The sequence below is a fragment of the Lepus europaeus genome, chromosome 14 (genome assembly GCF_033115175.1).
Source record: "Lepus europaeus isolate LE1 chromosome 14, mLepTim1.pri, whole genome shotgun sequence".
Classification (NCBI taxonomy): Eukaryota; Metazoa; Chordata; class Mammalia; order Lagomorpha; family Leporidae; genus Lepus; species Lepus europaeus.
In genome coordinates this window covers 17,984,352-18,000,069 of record NC_084840.1, presented here as the reverse complement: position 1 = coordinate 18,000,069, position 15,718 = coordinate 17,984,352, and the positions used below count along the sequence as shown (strand labels likewise).

At 44.1% G+C, this 15,718-nt stretch overlaps 1 protein-coding gene across 8 annotated transcripts in view; it reads right to left on the bottom strand.

The window, feature by feature from the left end:
- Positions 1-15,718, bottom strand: part of PPP1R12B (protein phosphatase 1 regulatory subunit 12B) — a 218,667-nt gene that overhangs the window by 146,332 nt on the left and 56,617 nt on the right. For all 8 annotated transcript variants that reach the window (XM_062211596.1, XM_062211597.1, XM_062211598.1 and 5 more), the window contains exons 3-8: positions 13,797-13,915; positions 9,964-10,123; positions 8,574-8,718; positions 6,773-6,847; positions 1,371-1,450; positions 584-723 (exon numbers count right to left, since the gene is read on the bottom strand). In XM_062211596.1, the coding sequence (XP_062067580.1) occupies positions 584-723; positions 1,371-1,450; positions 6,773-6,847; positions 8,574-8,718; positions 9,964-10,123; positions 13,797-13,915 (719 nt within the window). The remainder of the gene's footprint in view (positions 1-583; positions 724-1,370; positions 1,451-6,772; positions 6,848-8,573; positions 8,719-9,963; positions 10,124-13,796; positions 13,916-15,718) is intronic.

Below are 15,718 nucleotides of genomic sequence, written 5' to 3'. Positions count from 1 at the left end.
CCACTTCTGATCCAGCTCTCTGCTGTGGCCTGGGAAAGCAGAAGATGGCCTAAGTCCTTGGGCCCCTGCACCCATGTGGTAGACCCAGAAGAAACTCCTGGCTCCTGGCTTTGGATCAGCTCAGCTTCTAGGCGTTGCAGTCTTTGGGAAGTAAACCAGCGGATGGAAGACCTCGCTAACTCTGTCTTTCAAATAAATAAAATAAATCTTAAAAAAAATAAAAAATCTGACCAAAAGCGCATCTGCAAGATCTCACCTTCTCTGCCTCTTGGCAAGTAGTTTTCTGGAATCTGGTCTCTACGCCATCTACCACCCTGAGGTAAGGAAAGTTGGCTCCCCTGAGCAAGAATTCTTTGTGTTCTTTGTGCACCTTATCATATGGCTAGATAGGAACTGGAAGATACAGTCTAACATAGCTCACAGCTTTACAATCAGGTTGTCACTAGAAATTTGATATCTTATCCTTGAAAATGAAACTTCAAGTCCCCTTTGAACCCCTGGGAGGCCCGGCTAGCTCTCTGACAAGCAGTGATCTCCTCGTTACAGAAACTGAGAAGCATGGCTGTGAACACGTTTGCATTACCCGACTCCTTCTCATTTTCTGATTCGGAAGCTTCGTCTTCACCCTCCTCCTCCTCTGAGCTGGAGCTGCTGGACTCTTTGTTTTCTTCCTCTAGTTTCTGAGACTTGGGCGTCTCCTCTTCATAGAGCATCTTCTCCTTGCTGAAGTGAAGACAACAACTTGAGCATAATTCAGGAGAAACCAGTTCACTCACTGATAGTCAGGTGTAGTAAAGGAACAAGTCTACAAGCCTATGCAGAAGCAGTAACAGAAATATATTCACATGCTTCTTCACAGCTGTGTGTTTTTCTAAACCCTGGGTTTTTGTGTACTGTGCATTAGCATTTCACGCCAGAAGATTTGGCCTGTTTGGCCCACAGAAACAAGGAAAGCTACAAAATTTGATAATGATGGAACAGATAAATCTTTTAAAAAGTCACTTAATAAATGTTTATAGAGTACTCATTACACATCAGGAATCAGGCAAGGCATTGGTAAGCTGGTAAACAAAACAGACTTGATTCCTGAACTCACAGAACTTACGAGAAGTAAGGGGCTGAGAACGCCTATGTTAGGAAAAGAGAAAGCCGCGTGCCATCTCAGCTTCTGAACTGAAAACACACTCAACCGTCCTCAGTGCTCCCCACGTATCAACACCACCTCCTCACTCTAAAAACTTTCTCACGGGTTTAAAGATCATCTGGCTAAAAATCAAACACAAAGTTTGTTCATCACATAAATTCTCAAGCTAAGTATGGCATCCACACACAAGAAAGCTCATCTCATTTCTCAAGTCTCAGTGCCTTACTTCTTAAAGAGTCCACTCTGCAACTTGCTGTTCAGGTCTGACTCAATGAGTTTATTCCGTGTCTCCTTTTCACTTCGAAGCTAGAAATTGAGAAAGTAGAGACAAAGGGGAAGAAGGTGACTACTGGTGAAAAATCAGCAGTGTTGAGAAGAACCAGAAGGACACCATCATTCTGAAGACAGGGCCTACACCACAGTGGGAGGAAGGGGACTGTGAAGAAGAAACATATCAGTTGGGTCTCCTAAGGTGGCAGAAGAAAATCCTCATCCAAGGTGAAAGAGGAAAAACAATGGTGTGAAAGCTTCAATAACACTGTCCTTATGAAATATCCAAATCTGGCCGGCGCTGTGGCTCACTAGGCTAATCCTCCGCCTTGTGGCGCCAACACACTGAGTTCTAGTCCCGGTCGGGGCGCTGGATTCTGTCCCGGTTGCCACTCTTCCAGGCCAGCTCTCTGCTGTGGCCAGGGAGTGCAGTGGAGGATGGCCCAAGTGCTTGGGCCCTGCACCCCATGGGAGACCAGGATAAGCACCTGGTTCCTGCCTTCGGATCAGCGCGGTGCACTGGCTGCACCGCGCCAGCCACGGCAGCCATTGGAGGGTGAACCAACAGCAAAGGAAGACCTTTCTCTCTGTCTCTCTCTCTCACTGTCCACTCTGCCTGTCAAAAAAAAAGAAAAAAGAATTATCCAAATCTATCTGCCCATAAAGCTTACCTTCTGAAGGACAGAAAGCAAGAAGAACGCATCAAAGACATTTTATGGGGGAGTGCTGTGGCACTGCAAGTTAAATTACCGCCTGATATCCCCTACTGCAGCACCAGTTCAAGTTCCAGCTGTGCTGCCTTCTATCCAGCTTCTTGCTAATGCACCTAGAAAAGCCATGGAGGATGGCCCAAGTGCTTGGGTCTCTGACACCCACGTGGGAGATCTGGATAGTTACTGACTCCTGGCTTGGCTTGGCCCAGCTCCACCCATGGTGGCCATTTGGGGAGTGAATCAGCAGATGAAAGAGCTCCCTCTCTCTGTCTTTCCCTCCCTTCTCTGTTACTCTGCTTTTCAAATAAATAAATCTTTAAAAGGAAAAAAAAAGAAAGATGTTTTATGACCTATATACTGAAATACACTGGCAATAGTTCTAAAGAAAACACAGGTTCTTGGCCGGCACTGCAGCTCCATAGGCTAATCCTCCACCTGCGGTGCCGGCACCCCGGGTTCTAGTCCCGGTCGGGGCGCCGGATTCTGTCCCGGTTGCTCCTCTTCCAGGCCAGCTCTCTGCTGTGGCCCAGGAGTGCAGTGGAGGATGGCTCAAGTCCTTGGGCCCTGCACCCGCAAGGGAGACCAGGAGAAACACCTGGCTCCTAGCTACGGATCAGTGCGGTGTGCCGGCCGCAGCGCGCGGGCCGCAGCAGCCACTGGGGGGTGAACCAACGGAAAAAGGAAGACCTTTCTCTCTGTCTCTCTCTCTCTCACTGTCCACTCTGCCTGTCAAAAAAAAAAAAAAAAAAAGAAAAAAGAAAACACAGGTTCCAAATGTGAAATAAGTCCTTATTGAAAATGGCCTGTATTTAGATGCATGCTCTAGACAAAATATATTTATATCCCTGAAACCCAAAATTGTGTAGGGGAAAGAGGAGGATGGCAAAGTAAGTACTCTTCCCATTAACACAGAAATGTTACTTAGTGAAGGTATTATTTATGTTCATAAAACCAACTACGCTGGGTAAAAGCTACACAGGAATGCTCTAACCTATTTTTGCAACTTCTATGTGAGTCTAAAAATTACTGTAGTTCTAAAAACTACAAAAACCTAACTCTGCAAAGTACACATCTTACATTAGGAAAGCTGTTGCTAAGTAATAGCACTGACACTGTATCTCAAAGTCCCAGCTTTTAGCAACTGCTAAACAAAGAAACAAACAAAAACTGCTCGACAAAGAAAACAAACTACAAGTTGCATTTGTCTGAGATTTATTTACTTACTTACTTATTTCTTTCTTTATATTTTGAAGGAGAGAAAGAGAGGCAGAGAGGAAGCTCCCATCTGCTTATTCAGCCCCAAATGCCTGTGATGGTGGGGATCAAGGCAAGGAGCCGGGAACTCACTCCAGGTCTCTCGGAAGTCAGGAACCCAGCTCCTGGAGGCATTACTTGTTTTTTTCAGGGTCTGCATGGAGCCGAAGCTGGAAACCGCACCCAAGCACTCTGCAGGCAGAACTACCAGGCTAAATGCTGCTCCTGTCTGAGCTTCATGTAACTTTCTCACTGAGCCTTGAAGTAATGAAAACCTTTGCTTTACCAACCCAGACATGCTGAGCATACCTGAAGGTCCATATGGTTGATATGCCCCACTACCAAGCTGTTTACTTTCTTGACTCTGAGATGTTCTATTTCCCATATTTGTCCTAAATTCAGATGCACATGCCCTGAGTCACAGCACGTATAAAGGAAAAAACAAAGAAAAGCTGTGACTCTCCTTGTCCACTCTACTGTCGATGATCTTTATTCTCACCTGAATTATTCCTCTCCTTCAAGTGGAGCAAAAACAACTTACTAGGGCTGGTGTTGTGGCACAGCAGGTTAAGGGGCTGCTTGCTACACTGGCATCCCGTACTGGAGTACCAGTTCAAGTCTTGGCTTCTGATCCAGTTTCCTTTTAATGTACCTATGAAAGTAGAGGACGGGGCTGGCGCTGTGGCGCAGTGGGTTAACACCCTGGCCTGAAGTGCTGGCATCCCATATGGGCGCCAGTTCAAGACCCAGTTGCTCCAATTCCGATCCAGCTTTCTGCTATGACCTGGGAAAGCAGTAGAGGATGGCCCAAGTCCTTGGGACCCTGTACCCACGTGGGAGACCTGGAAGAAGCTCCTGGCTCCTGGCTTCAAATCAGCCCAGCTCGGCCACTGGGGCCAACTGGGAAGTGAACCATCAGAAGGAAGACCTCTCTCTCTCTTTCTCTCTGCCTCTCCTCTTTCTGTGTAACTCTTTCAAAGAAATAAGTAAAATCTTTAAAAGAAAAAAAAAAAAAAAGAAAGCAAGCACAGGATGATGGCCAGAGTACCTGTACCCCTGCCTCCCATGAGGGGAACCCAGATAAAGTTCTAGGCTTCTGGCTTTGGCCAGGCCATGTGTGGAGTGAATCAGCAGATGGAAGATCTCTCTCTCTATCTCCAGCTCTATGTCTCTCCTTTTCTTTCTGTTGCTCTGCCTTTCAAATAAAGAAACATATCTTTAAAGAAAAAAAAAAAGAGGCAACATATTCACCCTTCATCTGCACACTGGGTGAGTTTCCCACTCTACAGGCTGTACATGGAAACTGTGCTTCCATGGCTCTGGAGGGCGCCAGGCAGAATGGCATATGTATTAAAACAATACAAGATTTAAAACTGGGGCTGGGGCTGTAGCATAGCAGGTAAAGCCGCCGCCTGCAGTGCCGGCACTCCATATGGGCATCGGTTCAAGTCCCAGCTGCTCCACTTCCGATCCAGCTCTCTGCTATGGCCTGGGAAAGCAATAGAAGATGGCCCAAGCCCTTGGGCCCCTGTACCTGGGTGGGAAGAAATTCCTGGCTCCTGGTTTTGGATTGGCACAGCTCTGGCCATTGCGGCCAATTGGGGAGCGAACCATTGGATGGAAGACACCCTCCTCCCCCTCTGCCTCGCCTCTCTTTGTATAACTCTGACTTTCAAGTAAAGTAAGTAAATCTTAAAAAAAAAAAAAAAAAAAAAAAGATTTAAAACAAACAGAAGGGGCTGGCACTGTGGCGCAGCAGGTTAACACCTTGGCCTGAAGCGCCAGATTCCCATATGGGTACCGGTGCAAGACCCGGCTGCTCCACTTCCGATCCAGCTCTCTGCTATGGCCTGGGAAAGCAGTAGAAGATGGCCCAAGTCCTTGGGCTCCTGCACCCATGTGGGAGACCCGAAAGAGGCTCCTGGGCTTTCGGATCGGCGCAGCTCTGGCTGTTGCGGCCATCTGGGGAGTGAACCATCGGATGGAAGACTTCTCTCTCTCTCTGCCTCTCCTCTCTCTGTGTAACTCTGACTTTCAAATAAATAAATAAATATTTAAAAAAATAAAACAAACAGAAGAGAGAGATAGGAAGACTAAATTCTGGATGTTTTATGAATCTGAAATAAGTATGAGTTACTGACAAATTACTGTCCAACACTAAATGCCAGTTTTACTTGTGTGTGTTTGTTTTTTAAGAAACAAATATACTCCTCTCTGTAATCAATATACCTTAAATAAAGGTATCCTTTTAGTCAAAAAGGAAAAAAAAAAAAAAAAGCTATGAGGCATTCTCTACTCCGGTACTCTCTTTGGAAAAAAGAAAAGCCTCCAAGTTGAACACATCACATTCATCTTCTAGAATTCAGGAGTGGGGCCAGCGCTGTGGCGAAGCAGGTAAGCTGCCGCCTGCAGTGACAGCATCCCATATGGGCGCCGGTTCGAGTCCTGGCTCCACTTCTGATCCAGCTCTCTGCTATGGCCTGGGAAAGCAATAGAAGATGGCTCAAGTCCTTGGGCCCCTGCACCCATGTGGAAGGCCCGGAAGAAGCTCCTGACTTCGAATCAGCGCAGCTCCAGACACTGCGGCCAATTGGCCAACTGGGGAGTGAACCAGAGGATGGAAGACCTCTATTTTTTTTTTTTTTTGACAGATAGAGTGAGACAGTGACACAGTGAGAGAGAGAGAGATAGAGAGAGAGAGAGAGGGAGAGGGAGAGAGAAAGGTCTTCCTTCCATTGGTTCACCCCCCCAAATGGCTGCCACGGCTGGAGCTACGCTGATCTGAAGCCAGGAGCCAGGTACTTTTTCCTGGTCTCCACGCAGGTGCAGGTGCCCAAGCATTTGGGCCATCCTCCATGGCCTTCCCAGGCCACAGTAGAGAGCTGGATTGGAAGAGGAGCAACTGAGACTAGAACCCGGTGCCCTTATGGGATGCCGGCACCTCAAGCAGAGGATTAACCAAGTGAGCCACGGCACCAGCCCGAAAGACACCCCTCTCTCTCTCTCTCTCTCTCTCTCTCTCTCTCTCTCTCTCTGCCTCTCCTTCTCTATCTGTGTAACTCTGACTTTCAAGTAAATAAACCTTAAAAAAAAAAAAAGAGCTAGAATTTAAAAAAAAATAATTCAAGGTTAACTATCAGGTTTTTGTTGTTGTTTTTCACTTTGAGCTGCTAGAAGGCTATCTCACAATGAGCAGAGCTGAGCAACAGTGGCTTCGGGGATACTTCTTCTACCAGACTGTTGATGGGTCCTTCAGGGAACAACCAACATCTCTGGAATGCAGATGTGTTCACTCTTGCTCTCTGCAGACACAGCCAAAGCAAGTTCTTGAGACACCTGGTACAGACTGCAAGTTGTTGGAAGAGCTGTCAAAGCATCACCAGGGACTCACCACGTTCTGCTTCTTCTGGAGCATCTCCAGGTGCTCCACAAGACCCTCATCAGCCACGTCAAACGGTGTCTGGCCCTGGCAAGAGAAAAGGGCACCAAGAAAAACAGCAGCCGTCAGAGAATTACTCAATATTCACTTTCTGCCTTTGTCTTAAATGATCACCACTTCCCTAACTGATCTATCCTCCAGTATGACACCTTCAATTATCACACAGGAAACACAAGAAACAGCAAATCCTTTGAATACAGAGTTTAATAGTTTGCAAAATAATATTGAGGAAGTCAACACTCATTTCGAATGCTTATTGATTCTTGGCAGATAATCAAGTACTTGTATCTGTTCTAAAATGGTCTTAATTTCTATGATAAATTCCATAAGGGGCCCTTAAGAAATCCCAGAGGGAGTTTCAGGACCCTTGAGCACTAAGTATTAAGTCACAGGAATCATCTCCCTCCAGGTGATAGGAAGGCAGATTAGAAGTCCACCTCTGGGGCCAGCACTGCAGTGTACTGGGTGGCGCTGCAGTCTGCAGTGCTGGCATCCCATGTGGGCACCAGTTCAAGACCCAGTTGCTTCTCTCCCGACCCAGCTCTCTGCTATGGCCTGAGAAAGCAGTAGAAGATGGCCCAGGTCCTTGGGTCCTTGCACCTGCATGGGAGACCTGGAAGAAGCTCCTGGCTCCTGGCTTCAGACCAGCATAGCTCTAGCCATTGTGGCCACCTGGGGAGTGAACCATCGGATGGAGAACCCTTCTCTCTCTCTCTCTCTGCCTGCCTCTGCCTCTGCCTCTCTGTAACTCTGCCTTTCAAATAAATAAACAAATCTTAAAAAAAAAAAAAAAAAAAAAGAGCTCCTCTTTTAGGAAACATCGGCATAATTAAGGAACTTGACACGCAGTCTAAGAATGAAACCTAGGTTCAGGAGAGACATGAGGCAAATAAGAACATTTATCTACTAATCAAAAGGTGTTTCAGGGGCTAGTGCTGTGGTGTAGTGGTTTAAACTGCTGCTTTCCACTAACACACCTGGAAAAGCATTGGAAGATGGCCAAGTACTTGATCCCTGTCACCCATGTGGGAAACCAGGCTCCTGGCTTTGGCCTAGTCAACATTTGGCTGTTGCAGTCATTTAGGGAGTCAATCAGCAGACAGATCTCTCTGTCTCTCCCTCTTGCTAGGTTACTCTGTCTTTCAAATAAATGAATAAAGTTTTTTTAAAAAAAATTTTTAAAAAGACTTTGAATTAAAAAATAATAAAATCTTCCACACCTTACCCAGAGGTGGGAAACCTGTGTTCTGCCAATGGGCATGTGGATATTTATAACATTATTTGCAGGCCACACAAAATTACCAACTTAAAAATTATCAACTTAAAAAAAATTTTAAATCGATTTAGTGAATTTTGAGTTCCACCCGCAGTTGCCTTGGCAGAGCCAGACCAAATGATTTCCTGGCCCTTATACGGTCTACGGGCCAGACATTTCCCAACCTTGCAAGCAAGACAGTGACTTTGGGCCCTTGCAAAACTCATTTTTTGCCAAGGGGCAAACACCTTTTTTCCTGTTTATTTTGGAGGCTTCAAGATAAACAGGATCAGAAGCCTGGGCCAGCAGGAGTTTTCCTTTATATGCAAATCTGGGCTGATACTGCAGACAGGGCTGGGGCTGTGGAGGGCAGCACCCCAGCTCCCAGTGACTGTATGTCCTCAGAGCAGTCGGCCTGGCTACTGAACACAGATTTGAGCCTGTTGTTCTAGAGACCCACCAACCTCATTGCCATTTCAGAGGCTCAGACTCACTAACCAGTTTGTTCCGGATATCCATGTCACAGAGTGCCTCTGCCAGGATGGAGCAGGCCTCCTTCACTCCCCAGTGTGCAGCAGCATGGAGGGGAGTCCAGCCATCATAATCCTGAACATTGAGTTCACAGCCAGCCTGAATTAAAAGTCTAGGAAGAAAACCCCAAACAAGACATTTATTTCCTTTGTATCATAGTTTTCTGCCAAATAAATTATCACTAATTTATATTCCAGATTTTGGCCTTGCACCACAGGGGTTCTATGATTATTTCCACTCCTAAGGCACAGTTCAGGTTTCATAGTCACTACTTTGAGCACCAGTCATAGATGATTTTTACCAGCTGTGTCCCAAAGGTTATATGGTTATAAGGTTATAAAAGTTATATGGTAGTTCCTATGCAGGAGTGTTTGGAAAACTGTGTGCAAAAATCAACCAAAGTCAAATTCAATTAGCCAAATAACAACTCTATTACAAGGTGTGTTTTCCAATTTCCAGTGCAGCGAGGAATTAACTAAATGAAGACTCGATTCTCTTCAGAGCACTTCATCAACTAACCTTCTGGCTGGGCTGGGCTTTCCAGGACATATTTTTTGTGGACTTTCAAACTTCCAACTCTGCAAAAGTTCTGCAGAGGGGTCTTGCTAACTATAAAACTATAGTCTAACATGTAGGTCTGGAAGAGGAAAGATATGACTCCCGAAGCCCCCAAGTGCACTCAGCAGGTTGATGGTAGCTACATTAAGGGCCTCTAGTTTCCGAGAATTGAACAGAGCATGGATGCCACTCTCTGCTATACCTACTAGGAACCCCAGGGTGGGTGGATGATGAAGTGCTGGAAGGGTCCAGTGCCTTTAGCAATCCATAAATTTGGGAAAGCCTGTCAACATTAGGCACCAAGAGTTACACAAGCATGTATGGATGTAAGGAGAAATGAAGAGGTTGGGTAGTAGAGTCCAAACTCCTCATCTAAGTTGACTAACCAACTGCAGCTGGACAACCAAGATCTGTATAATTAATCTAATGAGCCCAAGAAATCACTCAAGTCAAAAAGAAACAAGATGATGTCAAGTTTGTCCTGTATTACAGACCGTAAGTGGAGGAGGTTGCAGGGATACAAAGGATAAATTCGAAGTGCTGGAAGAAGTGTTGTGAAGTCACATCCTAGGCCTGGGTACCTCAACTCTGATTCTCATCATACAAACCAAAGGTATGGTAGGAGGGTCGGAGACCACCGTGCAAGAATGCCAGCAAAACATGAGAAAAGACTGCATGATCAGAGAGGAAACCAACAACAAAGGAAGCACACCATTTTTGAAAATCTGCTTCACCCTGTGCTCCCAAAACCTATCTCAACTTGCAGTCAACCAAACCCCTGACTGATGGACAAGGATACCTGAGGACTTCTGCGTAGCCCTTGGCAGCGGCCACATGCAGGGCGGTGGCCCCTGAGCGAGCCTGCCTCACGTCTTCTATCTTCCCGCTATTGAGCCACTGGCGGGCATCCTGCAGCATCTGCTGCTCTTCCTCCTTCCTTGACTGCTCGAGATCAACTCCTACAGGAGGCAGACACAAGACAGCGTTACTGAAGCTCCACACAAGTGTGACAGGACATTTCCCTTATATTCAAAACATATCAGAAACACAATCACAAATAATAATTCAGTCATTAAGTTGGGTATTCACCAAATTTAGAAGACCAATGGCATTTGTAAACACATTAGTGGTCTTGCCAGGGTTAATTCATCAGGCTAAATATTATGTGATGTGGATCCATTAAGAGAACACATCTAAAATTGTTTTCAACAGAACGTAAGGACCAGGGCACATTAATTTTATATTATAATATTTGTGCAAAGTTATAGACTTCCAAGTTTTTTCACATGCTATGTGATTTTAATTTCCCAGTAATCCTCTGTAGTAAATGTGATAGATATTACTATGCCCATTTAATAGATGAGGAATAAACATAGAAAGATTAGGTACCTTGGCCACAAAGCATATTACTCACAGTGCTGCCACTAGAACTCTGACATCCTGGGTCCCTCTGTGCTGTTCTTGTCTACTCACCATACCATATGATTGGTATTAAAAATTTTGTGAACTGTCTCTAAAGTTCATTTGCACATGCAGGTAAACATGCTGATATGAAGTTATATAATCTACAGTTAAAAAACCGGTCTGCTTTCAGGGGAATGTAGATGTTGCTGCCCTTAAAAACATGATGGGTGTGGGCATTGTGGTACAGCAGACTAAGTCATTGCTTGGGATGCCCACACTCACATCAGCATGCTGGTTACTCCCAGAACCTCTGCTTCCCATCCAATTTCTTGCTAATGCACCTGGGAGGCAGCATGCGATGGCCCACGTAGTTGGGTTCCTGTCATCTACATAGGAGACTTGGATGGAGTTCTGGGCTCCTGATTTCCACCTGGCCCAGCCCTGAATGTTGGACATTTGGGGCGTGAACCCGCAGATAAAAAATTATCTCTCTCTCTGCCACTCTGCCTTTTAAACAAACAAACAAATAAATAAGTAAACATTAAGGAGGAGCTCCAAGAATTCCTCTCTCTAGCCAACTATTCTCCAAAGTCTGGCCAGTACAGAGGGAATAAAGTACAGCATTTTTCATTATCAAAAATAATTGTCTAAAATACAAACATATCTGTTCCAAGAGTTTTACACTCACTAGTGGTCTTTATCTGTACTTGGTGTGCTCTACTTCAGCTCCTAAATTTGAACCTATTAACTACCTAAGTCTGATGTGGGGAAACCAATGTGGCTTTCTTTAGCAAAGAACAGAACTCCACACAAAAAGAAGAGTTAACTACACTGAAAATTCAGCACACACATGAACACTTCTTTTAATATAGGATGTTCCCTAACTGGAGATAGAAAAGTGGTTTTTTAAAACTTTTTTTGAATTCCTATTTGTTAAAAAACTGCAATTATTTGTATATTGTAAAGTAAATCTTAGGGGACAAAATTGAGTGGTATTGGAAAATAGATTAAGCATAACATTCTTCAATTCAATAGGGTATAAAAAATATACACAGAAGACAGTAAAACTGAGCAGTTACTGACCTAGAACACTATTATTTTAACGGAGGGTTGACACACTTTTTATAAAGGGCCAGAAATTAAATATTTCCAGTTTACAGGTCATAGTTGATTACAACCACTCAGTTCCGCTGCTCTCAAACAGAAGCAGCCCTGAATGGCACGCAAACAACTGAGCATGGTTTTGGCTCTGATTATCTAAAGATATTAGATAAAGATATTAGAAGGGTCATTGGAGCTAAATCCTTTTGGATGAACTGCAGATTGCAGGCAAGGTAACTTAGCAGAAAGACTAAAAAAATCACAAATAGGGGACCAGTGCGTGGCTCACTTGGTTAATCCTCTGCCTGTGGCACTTGCATCCCATACAGGCACCAGGTTCTAGTCCCGGTTGCTCCTCTTCTAATCCAGCTCTCTGCTGTGGCCCAGGAAGGCAGTGGAGGATGGCCCAAATGCTTGGGCCCTGCACCCTCATGGGAGACCAGGAGGGAGCACCTGGTTTCTGGCTTCAGATAGGCGCAGCGCCAGCCGTGGCGGCCATTTGGGGAGTGAACCAACAGAGGGGGGACCTTTCTCTCTGTCTCTCTCTCTCACTGCCTAAAAACTCTACCTGTAAAATTAAAAAAAAAAAAAAAAATCACAAATAATGTCCACAGAGTTCTGTGATGGTACTAAAGGACTTCCTAAGGCCTATCCCCCCTGCTCTCTGCCTAGTGTTAGTCACAAAATTTTTAAATTAAAAGAACCCACAGATCTCCAGGAGAATATCATCCTATTCTTAGAAATGAATTCTTATAAAATTATAAAATAAAAATAAACAATTTTTAGAGTATAAATAGGTACTTCAAAAAGTTTATTGAAAATGAAATTAGGGGCTAGTGCTAAGGCTCACTTGGTTAAACCTCCGCCTGCCGCGCCAGCATCCCATATGGACACCAGGTTCTAGTCCTGGTTGCTCCTCTTCTAGTCCAGTTCTCTGCTGTGGCCTGGGAAGGCAGTGGAGCATGGCCCAAATGTTTGAGCCCCTGTACCCACATGGGAGACCAGGAGGAAGCACCTGGTTCCTGGCTTTGGATCGGCACAGCGCCGGCCACAGCGGCCATTTGGGGAGTCAATCAATGGAAGGAAGACCTTTCTCTCTCTCTCTCTCTCTCTCACTGTCTATAACTCTACCTGTCAAATAAATTAAAAAAAAAAAAAAAGAAATAAAATGAAATTAAAAGATAATTTTATTTTGGTATAAAAAGATTCTGAAATCTATGCATATGAGAACAAAAAGTCTTTAAAAAGCTCATGAAAAATATGAATTATGAAAGAACTATGCATGGATTTCAAAATTTTTGCAACAAATAAACTTACCTTTTCATTCTATTTTTCCATGAACTTTTAAAATTACTTTGTAGTCTTTTTTTTTTTTTTTTTAAGACTTATTTGCTTATTTGAAAGGTGGAGTTACAGAGAGACAAGGAGACAGAGAGCTCTTCCATTCACTGGTTCACTCTCCAAATGGCTGCAATGGCCAAGGCTAGGCCAAGTAGAAACCAGGATCCAGGAACTTCATCTGGGTCTCCCACATAGGTGGCAGGGGCCCAAGTACTTGGGCCATCTTATGCTGCTTTCCCAGGAACATTAGCAGTAGCTGGATCAGAAGTGGAGCATCCAGGACTTGACTGGGTACCTGTATGGGATGCCAGCATTGCAGGTGGTGGCTGACACCACCATGTCAGCTGCTGTAGTTGTCTAAGTTAGCTTCCTCTCCTTAACAAGCGACCAGAATAATTCTCATGGTTAGTATGTTTAAAGATTATTTCAGAGGTTATATTAAATATCTTCAGCAACATGACTTTTAACTCCATCAAGATGCAAAGTTACTCTGCAGGGTGTAGCAAAATGCAATACCATGTACAAATACACTAAGAAATGTTCCTAACTATAGACAGGCATACAATCTCAGAATGCCAAAAATAAGGAAGGGTTGATCATCCTTTTGGCATCTGACCTGTCTTGAGTGAGCTACGAGTATGCATGATGTTGGTAATTGGTGATAATACTGTGTGGACAGATCTAACCTTCCGTCATTTGATAATCACAAGCTCTACACAGCAAATGCATTATTTTCCAAGTGGTGGTGTCTGAGGGTCTCTCGCAGTCCGTCAGTCACTAGGTTACCTTGCTTCTTTACTTGCTCCAGGAGAAGATCCTTCATTGCTGGCTCTTCTGCAAGGTCAGAGGGGACTTCACCTTCACTGTTCACAATGCCCACACTGGCTCCATGGTTAATGAAATACCTGTGCAGACAAGACCCAGGGTCAATATCATCTCTGTCAATCTAACATCAATTTATATTCATGCATCTAGGGTTCAGGACATTACAAGCTCTCTAATATGGGGTTTTAAAATATGGTCCCAGATATTATATTTCATTGTTAATTTCTAATTCCATTAGCCTTCAAGAATTAGGACTGGAGACTTCTCTACTTCCTGACAAGAGCAATACCACCAAACAGTATTTCTTTCACACTCATGATCATAATCCCTGCTTTCTCACTTCAGAAGATTGTGTGAAATTTTCTAAATACTATAAGGAAGGCAGGTAGCCTTCCTTTCCAAGAGGCCTTATTGCACTTATAATGATAGGAATGAAAGAGCCCCCAGAAATTATTTAAAGAAGCAATTCTTATTAAAAGTTTCCCAGTGCCACATCAGAATTTACTAAGTAGTGTTGTGGGCATGAAAAAAGAAGGATAAAGCATGCATTAAAATTTGTATGAATACATCTAAATTCTGCCTCCACAAAACTCTCCCTTCAACCAGCCATCTACATGAAATCTCTTGCACTCTAAAAGGAAACTAAATTACTAAAGAAGAAACATCAAAATACTAAATAATTAGATTCTATTTATTTTGAAGCAGAGGATCAACAGAGAATTTTCATCCATTGGATCATTCTCCAAGTGCCCAGAATGGCTGTGGGCCAGGCTGAAGCTGGGAGCTAGGATCTCAATCCAGATCTCCCATGTGGGTGACAGAAACCCACTGCCTCCCATGCTGCACATGGGCAGAAGCTGGAATCAAGCTTGGGCACTCCTATTCAGGATGTGGGTCACTCACCCCCAAATAGATTCCAAACCCAAAAAGACTACTTGAACCTAAACAAGAAAGTCTCTCAAAAATTTTTTTTAAAAAGGATTGATTATTTTAATACTTGCCATGGATGCTTTTTTGTTTTCAAAGTGCTTTCACAAAAATTATATCAAGAGTCTTGGGCAACATTATTAAGTAGGCAATATGGGTACTATTATCTCTACTATTAGAAATTGAAGTTCATATATTAAATATTTTTCTCAAAATCAAGGCACTGAAAAATGGGAGAGACAATGGACCCAGTCTTTTTTTGTTATTTTTAAAGATTTATTTATTTATTTGAAATTCAGAGAGATCTTGCATCCACTGGTTCACTCCCCAGATGGATACAGTCACCAGGGCTAGGACTGAAGCCAGGAGCTTGGAGCTTCTACCAGGTCTGCCACGTGGGGGGAGGGGCCCAAACACTTGGGCCGTCTTCCTCTGCTTTCCCAGGCCATTAGCAGGGAGCTGGAGCACAAGCGAAGGTGCCCACTTGCGATGCCAGCATTGCAGGCAGCAGCTTTACCTGTTACACTACAACACATGTGGGTCCATGACCCAGTCTTCTGAGTTAAAGTATAGCTCATCTTTTCTCCAAAATAAGCTACTTTGGGGCCAATGAGAACCTAACAATGCTGGGGACTCTATTAAACAATCACAAGTATTTAAAGAGGAAAGGAAAACTATGCAAATTAGGTTTCCATCCATTCATCAACTCAATAAATCCTTATTTGTTCCTGTTAGGCTCAAGGACCCACTTTTTAGACACTGCAGGAGATTTTTAAAAAGAGAAAAATAATCAATACATGGCCACTGCATTCAAAGAGCTGGCAGAGGAGAAAGAAATCAACAAAGATTAGATTAAGACTATGTTTTTGGCTGGCGCTGTGGCTCACTTGGCTAATCCTCCGCCTGCGGTGCCAGCACCCCGGGTTCTAGTCCCGCTTGGGATGCCGGATTCTGTC